This window comes from Plecotus auritus (assembly GCF_963455305.1).
Source record: "Plecotus auritus genome assembly, chromosome: 8".
Classification (NCBI taxonomy): Eukaryota; Metazoa; Chordata; class Mammalia; order Chiroptera; family Vespertilionidae; genus Plecotus; species Plecotus auritus.
The window spans coordinates 171407233-171415804 of record NC_137782.1 but is presented as its reverse complement, the minus strand read 5'-3'; the positions used below and the strand labels follow the sequence as shown (position 1 = coordinate 171415804).

Genomic DNA, 8572 nt, shown 5'->3' with positions numbered 1-8572 from the left:
CAGATACGTAATGGACTTCTTGATCTTTGAAGCCATCTGTTCAATTTTCTTGACTTCAGGGCCAAAATAAGCTGTTTATTATTTACAGCAAATATATAGAGATAGAGATAGAGATAGAGATAGAGATAGAGATAGAGATAAATTTTTTAAAGATCATCACAACTTGTGTTCAGTTCCAAGGATGGCAACTTAACATTCTCAAAAGTGAATCCCCTCCGGAGGCGTGAAGATTAAATCCTTTGCTTAACCCTCTGAGCACAGTGCCTAGCCACCTGCCCATGGTCAATCCATGTGGGCTGTTCCCATTTTTATTTTTGCTGCTGGAGCCTTTTGTCCCTGGCACCGTGAAAGGGGGCCAGGATGCAAAGTTGTGTAGAGCACCAGCCAATCCACAAGGCGTTCACTTTGTGAAGAGGAAGAAAGTCAACACAGGTTTGCACTCACAACAGGGTAAGAGACCAAGAGCGTGCACCAGGCTCCGAGGGGCACAGAGAGGAGGCCCTGCTCCCTCTGGGGAAAGAGGGTACGTTCTCAGCAAAGCCGCTGCAGCCCGTCGTCTTGAAAGGGCAACCAGATGCCTGAGAACTCTTTAAGGCTGAACTTGACAAGCTTTTATAAACTGTCGATCTAGAATTTCATCTGTATGAAGGTTACCTTTGGGCATCCAGTATCCACCCAGAGCACATTCAGTCATGAACTAACTCTCCGTCCAGAAATGCAATCATTAATTACTGCTGGACACTGTCCTCGCACAAAGGCTAAAACTTCTTTAGCAAAGATGGTGCTGGGCTGAAGAGACACTATGACGTCCTACTCTCGGCACTGGTGAGGCACCGTTTTTCACAGACCGGAAAAGGGCTGGCCAAGGCGCAGACTTAGCTCCTTTTAACCCAGCGCCAATGGCTGGAGAGGAGCCTATCGTCAGAGGTGCAATTTCAAAGGCGAATGCACCTGGCAGGGAAAGGTCTGGGAACCAGGACCAGCCCCGGGGCCTTCAGGAACCCAGGCTCCCTCCCGGTGCCCCAGCAGGGCCCCAGGTGCCTGCCTCGGACAATGTGGTTCCCGGCCACTGGCTGCCCTCAGTGCCCGGAGTGCGCCGGGGTTTCTTCCCCATCCCCAGACTCAGCTTCCTTGCTGGAGCCCTCGCTCCCTGAACACAAACCGCGGGCGGACCGCGCTCTGTTACAGTGGGTTGTTGGCGCTGGGGGCGCGGGTGCCTGCGCGCAGAGGCACCAGCTGAAGCGCCGTGTCCCTCGCGCGCTCCCGCAGCGCCCACACCCGCCAGCCCCCCCCCCCCCCGCCCCGCTCCCCGAGTGGCGCGCGCCCGGGTGCGCGGGGGACGGGGCGGGGAGGGGCGGAGCGCGCGCTGGAGACCCGCCCCCACTCCCCTCCCCCTCCCGCGGAGATTGGCAGACCTTGGGCACCTGCCCCAACCAATGAGCGCGTCCCAGGGCGGGCCCTGGAACCCAGGGCTCCGGCTACTTAGAGTCGTCGCCTCCGCTGTGGGAAACCAGAATCCAGTCGGGACTGTGCAGGTGGATCGGGCGCCCCAGCCCGGCGGACCCGCAGGCGGAGGGGCTCCGTGCCGGGCGCCCCACAGCACCGTTCCGCGCGGGGCAGAGCGGAGCCGCCGCAGCCCCACGCGCCGCCCAGGACCCACTTGCCACCACTGCCTCCGCAGTACCCATGGGGACCAGGAGACTTTAAAGGAGTTTGGGGTTTCGGGAGCAGGGAAATCACGGGTACGGAAAGGCGGCTTTCTTTGCCTTGGAGACGTTTTCTCTTCGATGGTTTGGACCCTGTGCCCGGTAGGAGGGAGAGGGATTGGGGGGCTGAAAGTGGGCTCCCCACGCCATCCACACGCACACGCGTACACCGCACTGGCTTCCCCCTTCCTTCCCTTACCTCTTTGTTCGGTTATTTTAGACAGAGCAGCCTCGCCCTGGCGCAGCCGGATCGACTGTGTCGGGGAGAAGGCAAGGGAAGTCGGGGGCGGAGTGCACTGTGGCCAGATGTGCCCCGTGCACGGGTGTAGGTGCATGGATAGGCGTGCGTGCAAGCGTGGGCCTGGGACTGTGTGCGAGTGCGGGGGGTCTGAGTGTGCCATCGCGAAGGTTTGCCTTTGTGTGCAAATGTGGCACTATCACACCAGGGTACCAGCCTGTGTCTAGGCTCCAAGTGTGCGAAAGGTGGCCGGTGTCAAGGAAGCGCCCGGGAATCTGTCCCATTGTCATTGTGCGAGGCGCTGGCAGGGAAGGCATGCGACCTGGTGCAAAACTGAGAGGTGGGCTGGAGAGGGTGGGGACCGAAATGTGAGCGCAGCTCTAGGGCCTGGGGCGCCCCTTCTCCCTGCCAATGGACCCCTCCACCCTTTCCTGGGAGTCGGTCTTCCACGCTGCCACCACCCACGCTGTCCTCCCCACTGGGACCCCGCACACCCTCCAGCCTGCCTGCCTTTCTCTCGTGAGAGTTGGACCCAGTACCCGGAAGGAGTCCCAGGCTGTCTGGTGGCGTCCACTCTCGCTCCTCGGCCGGTGACTTCTGTGCCAGGCCTGCCCCCCTGGGGAGACAGCAGAGATTCGCAGGGACTAGAGTAAGGTCTCCTTGGGTGGGCGGGCAAGTCCCGGGGGCACTCCTCGTCCCGCCGGGGGAGGGGGCAGGCTGACTCTGATCGCGTCTCTGCCTCTCCTCTGGATTCGCAGATCCCCGCTCCTGGCCCTTGCCTCGTGCGTCATTGATGGGCAACCAACTGGACCGCATCACCCACCTCAACTACAGCGAACTGCCCACGGGGGACCCATCTGGGATCGAGAAGGACGAGCTACGGGTCGGGGTCGCCTACTTCTTCTCCGATGAGGAGGAGGACCTGGACGAGCGCGGCCAGCCGGACAAGTTTGGAGTGAAAGCCCCCCCGGGGTGCACGCCCTGCCCAGAGAGCCCCAGCCGCCACCACCACCACCTGCTGCACCAGCTGGTCCTGAACGAAACTCAGTTCTCCGCCTTTCGGGGCCAGGAATGCATCTTCTCCAAAGTGAGCGGCGGCCCTCAGGGCGCCGACCTGAGCGTCTGCGCGGTCAGCGCGCTGCCTGCGCTCTGCGAGCCGGGCGACCTGCTGGAGCTGCTGTGGCTGCAGCCGGCCCCCGAGCCGCCGGCGCCCGCCCCGCACTGGGCCGTCTACGTGGGCGGCGGGCAGGTCATCCACCTGCACCAGGGCGAGATCCGCCAGGACAGCCTGTACGAGGCGGGCGCGGCCAACGTGGGCCGCGTGGTGACTAGCTGGTACCGCTACCGCCCGCTGGTGGCCGAGCTGGTGGTGCAGAACGCCTGCGGCCACCTGGGCCTCAAGAGCGAGGAGATCTGCTGGACGAACTCGGAGAGCTTCGCCGCCTGGTGCCGCTTCGGCAAGCGGGAGTTCAAGGCCGGGGGCGAGGTGCCGGCCGGCGCGCCGCCGCCGCAGCAGCAGTACTATCTCAAGGTGCACCTGGGCGACAACAAGGTGCACACGGCCAGGTTCCACAGCCTGGAAGACCTCATCCGCGAGAAGCGCCGCATCGATGCCAGCGGCCGCCTGCGAGTGCTCCAGGAGCTCGCCGACCTGGTGGAGGACAAGGAGTAGCCCGGGGCGCCGCCTGCGCCCCCTGTCCCCCCCGCGCCAGCTTTCCTCCCCAGCGCCAGGGCTCCCCAGCTAAGGATTCGTCACCTCAGTCCTCTCGTGCATCTGCCGCCGCCGCTGGGGGCCAGTGCCCAAGCTGCCCCCGCGCACCCCTCCAGCAAGTGGCGTGACATCGCAGGAACCGGCCACGGACTGGGACTGCCAGGACAGCTGCGCGCGCGGCTGGGACCCCCGGTGGCGGTAATCCCGCTGGGAAACCCAGTGTGTGTTTCCCCCTCGAGTTAGAAGGGCGAGAGGGAGAATGGGCTGAGGGGAGCAGGGACTCGACTGCCCCCACGAGTCACTGCTCAGAAACCATCTCCCCGCCCCCTAGAGAGGCGCCATCGCCGCCCCCAAACGCACAGAAAGACCTGTCGGAGGCGAGGATGGGTCTTTCCAGGGCGCAGTTCACTCCGGTATGGATGTGTCCCCAGATTGCAGGATTTCCAAGAAATCGAGCCTGTCCCTTAAGCACTGGTGAATCATTCCACCACGAGAGAGCACCTCGGGACTCCGGGTCACCCCGAGGCCGTCCGGGACTGTTCCAGCTCTCCAGCCCGCAGGCCTGCTGATTTTGTATTCCAGGCGGCGGGCTGAGCTAGACAGTATTTGTTTCCTATGGTTTCCACCGAGGGAAGCGAACGCCACCTCCTCCCCTCCCCGCTTTCCCTGGGAGGCCCCCAGCCTGGCCGTAGGGAAGCCTTCCCGGTCCCCTTCCCCGGAGGGAAATGGCGCAGCTAATTTGGGGGGGAGCGCAGGCCCCCCCGCCCCAGGCAAGAAGGGCGCTTGTTGCTTGCTCTTCACCCTGGATTGCTCCCCCCTTGGGCTGCATTTCAAAAATCATCCTATTTTTAAAAGGGTTGGGGGAGAGGGAGAGAGAACGATGTGGCAACGTTCCAGAAACCAGCATTATGACAATGCCATAGCCAGTCTATTTCGTTTGGCTTTTCCTAACATAGAAATCTTAGAAGGTGGGGAAGTGCAAATAAAGTTTTAATAATGAGGGGGCAGTGCTCCAACTCTGTCAACCAAGCATATCGTGTTGATGTTCTTACTGACCATTTTAGCAACATGCTAATAAAATTTCAAATTGAAATTTTTATTTTCATGGCTTTACTCCATGATCGTTTAAATATTGGGGGCCATTAAGAGTGGACGTAGCTACGAGCTTAGCTAGCATTGCCTTCTCACTCTTATTTTTCTCAAATCCTTTGAGAATTCTGTTTTTGGATATTGTTTCTTTAAACAGCAGCCCTTAGTCACGGTGGAGTCGCTAATTCATGTGAATGTTGTACTGAATTTCTGCCAGCCAAGGGGTTTACTGCTTTGGTGGACGTTGCTAGCAGGTTCCATGATGTTCCTTTTCTAGGTGGTGTAAACCATTACCATTCCACGTTTCCATTTCTGTTTTTCTTCCTCTCTTCCTCAATCTCCTTCTAAAACTGAATCTAGTTAGTGGCTTTTCCCCTTCTCTGTAATCGGTCCCACAAAGTCATTCCTGAGACACCAGAGAGGACTTGTAGGATCTGCACAAACGTGTTTTTTAAACAGTGAAGGCTGTTTGAAACCCCTTCCTTGGGCAACAACTTCCCACCTTCTCTCCCTGCTCTGCAGCCCAGCCGGATGGACTATTTCTTACTAATTCAGTGTGTGTCAGACATTCACAGCATCTGCGTCCCTGTCCAGGGAATTTGTCAAATAATGGTGTTTAGCTCATCATCGTAAGCAGTTGCCTATTGACAGCTGTGATTTAGTTGGACAGCAAATATTATGGCCAAAGAATGCAATAAACACGAGTCGGGGTTAGCTGAGACTGGAACGGCCTCTTCCGTGGTCAGTGATTCATTTCTGTTTCGTGTTTTGGTTTTCATCCTGGAGTCATTCCCTGATCTCGAATCCAAAGGTCGGGTCAATGGACTATGAACTAGAGTATTTTTCTTATAGCTATCGAGTGATTTATTTTTTAAGAAAATGTTTTAAATGCATATGCTTTCCTTTCAGCACATACAATGGCAAAACTTCTGTACTAGCGCACTCACCTTTGCATGTACGGAGAACTGAGAGTCCTCGAGTCCCCTCACTTATGCCCCTTTCAAATAACAGATGGCAGATCACCAGCCGCGATCCGTTATTGTGTCTGCGCACGCCGCATTCTTTATGTGCCCTCCTACTGTACCTTGGCTCTCTGCTGTATTAAACACCATCCTAAGCAATTGCAACAACAGGACTCCTTGACATTTTGTCCTCCGGCTGTCACTCAGAGGGTGGGACTGCAGATTTACTTCCTCTGATGGCACGTAATCTGATTTGTCTCTTTTTAAAATATTTTCATTGATTTCAGAGAGGAAGGGAGATGGAGAGAGAGAGAGAAACATCCAGGATGAGAGAGAATCATTGATCGGCTGCCTCCTGCACGCCCCCTACTGGGGATTGAGCCTGCAACCCGGGCATGTGCCCTTGACCGGAATTGAAGCTTGGACCCTTCAGTAGGCAGGCTGATGCTCTATCCACTGAGACAAACCATCGAGGGCTGATTTGTCTCTTATGAAGAGGGTCCGTCAACAGAGGAATGGCTTATCAGCTCTATACTTGCCGAAACTAGACTGGCAAAAATAAAAATAAAAAAAAAATAAAAAGGGTTTGGCAGCCAACATAGCATTCAGGACTTTATTGCCTGTTAAGAATTGAGTTGATGACACTTCTACAAATTCACAACAGTAACACACTGGTTGCACAGGCAACTTGAAAAGTCTGTAAGGTTTCTCAGAGTCCTGTTGAAATAATCATGGATTATCTGTGGGCCAGTGTTAGTAACAGCCAGTGTCAGAATAATTCTAATCATAGTGCACCATGGATAAGATGTTATCAGAATATCATCCAATAGCTTTATCCTGAAAAACCTGTATATTTTGAGGGTGTTAATGATGGGGGTGAAACCAAGAAGCTAGACATTCCCTCTGAAGGTGGCAGGGGCACACCTTAGCTTTCATTAGGAGTGAATATAATGCCTCTGGATTGTATCAGGGTAGAGAAAGGGAGCCTGAAGCCCCCTGACATTGAACAGAAGCCAGGCATTTAGTTTGGGTTTTAGTTATCACCAAGCGATGCGCTGAGTGAGGCTGAGCTGGGGGTTGGTCCTGCCCCCTCTCCAGTAAAGATGAAAACTACCCTTATACCTCCACCCTTTCTCCACATTCAGAGCATGCTTCTGAAAAAGTAAGTTACTAAATAAATATTTTTCTCCAAGAACTGCACTGCTACACATTTTGTTAATTTAAAAAAAAAAATGCTGGGGGGAAAGGAGGGCGGCTGAGCATACTTTAAATGAACCAGCCCTGAAATGCTGTTATTCCCAAAGTGTATTTCTTTGTTTAAAAAAAAAAGAAATCCTATAGAAGTTACATGTATTGCATTTATTTTTCAAAGAAATTAAAAGTATATCAATGAGCCAAATATATATATATATATATATATATATATATATATATATATATATATATATAAAGTTCCTCAATATTTAAAATTGAAGTACCTGTCATGACTGTTTCATTAAAAGAAAGAGTGATATAGATTCACTTATGGTTAGAAAGCATGTGTGCCAGATCTGAACATCAAACACAGAAGCAGCTGTAAGTTCAAAGATATTAGTCGATGGGATTCGATTTTTAAAAATGTTGATGTTTATCGTCCTCTTTGTGTTGTTTCTAAAATGAACACTTTTGTTTGAAGAATGATTTTTTCCAGAAAAGCATGCTATTGGGGTTTACAAACTAATGCATTACCTGAATACTTAGTCTACCCTAATGGTCTTCAAAGATTACCTTTCCGATTATATTCTGTGTGTGTGTTCAACATTCCCTGAGACTTGAGTGTGTGAGTCCTCTTATAAATGGATGGGGTCTAGTTTCACTGCAACTAACACGAATTGCACAAACAAAGCAGAGCAACCTAATTTCCTTTTACCCACGTGGATATCTTCGAAGCTTTTGCTTTCTCTTTTTTAAACAGATGAAGAAAATTGGGTTAGGTTTGCCTTTCGTAAATGTTTTGCCACACACATGAACGGTTTGCAGGTGAAAAGTACAGGCTTTCTGGTTTCCAGGAACATCAAGAACTGTATTTAGGAAATGTCTAAAGCCCAGCTCAATGTCATTGACAATTGTTAACGATCAACAATCCTATACAATAAAAGGCTAATATGCAAATTGTCCCCTCCACCAGCAGTAAGACTAGGAGTTCAACCAGGGGTTGGGGCCAACCTCTGCACCCCCTCCCCCTGGCCAGCCTGGCCCAATCGGCCCTGATCAGGGCAGGTCAGCTAGACCCAAATTCGTGCACTGGGCCTCTAGTGTGTGTATGTATATGTGTGTGTGTGTGTGTATCTATACTATAAAAGCCTAGGTGGTCCTCATGCCCTCATGCGACATCCTCATGTCACCACAAGATGGCCGGCAGGGGAGGGCAGTTGGGAGCGATCAGGCCAGCAGGGAGCAGTTAGGTGTCAATCAGGCTGGCCGGAGAGTGGTTAGGGGGTGATCTGGCTGGCAAGCAGAAGCAATTAGGGGCAATCAGGCAAGCAGGCAGGCGAGTGGTTAGGAGCCAGCAGTCCTGGATTGTGAGGGGGATGTCCGACTGCTGGTTGGGATCGGGCCTAAACCAGCAGTCAGACATCTTCCAAGGGGCCCTAGATTGGAGAGGGTGCAGGCTGGGCTGAGGGACACTATGCTCCCCCTCCCCTCCCCGTGCACGAATTTCATGCACCGGGCCTCTAGTGTGTGTCTGTGTGTGTGTATACACACACACATATATATACATACACACACATATACATAGTACATATTGCCAATATATATACATTTATGTATGTATATATGTGTACGTGTGTATATATATATAAAATTTCTAACTACAGCTCATAAT

General features: G+C 53.2%; 1 protein-coding gene across 2 annotated transcripts; it reads left to right on the top strand.

Annotated features, from left to right (window-relative positions):
* Positions 1-1501: 1501 nt before the first annotated feature.
* Positions 1502-5471, top strand: LRATD1 (LRAT domain containing 1). Of its 2 annotated transcripts, none has more exons than XM_080683027.1 (2): positions 1502-1808; positions 2703-5471. In XM_080683027.1, the coding sequence occupies exon 2, from the start codon at positions 2738-2740 to the stop codon at positions 3614-3616; it is 879 nt and encodes a 292-aa protein (XP_080539153.1). In that variant the 5' UTR covers positions 1502-1808; positions 2703-2737; the 3' UTR covers positions 3617-5471. The 2 variants fall into 2 exon arrangements, with proteins under 2 accessions (XP_080539153.1, XP_080539152.1); XM_080683026.1 differs by having other exon boundaries at positions 1506-1742.
* The last annotated feature ends 3101 nt before the right edge of the window (positions 5472-8572 follow it).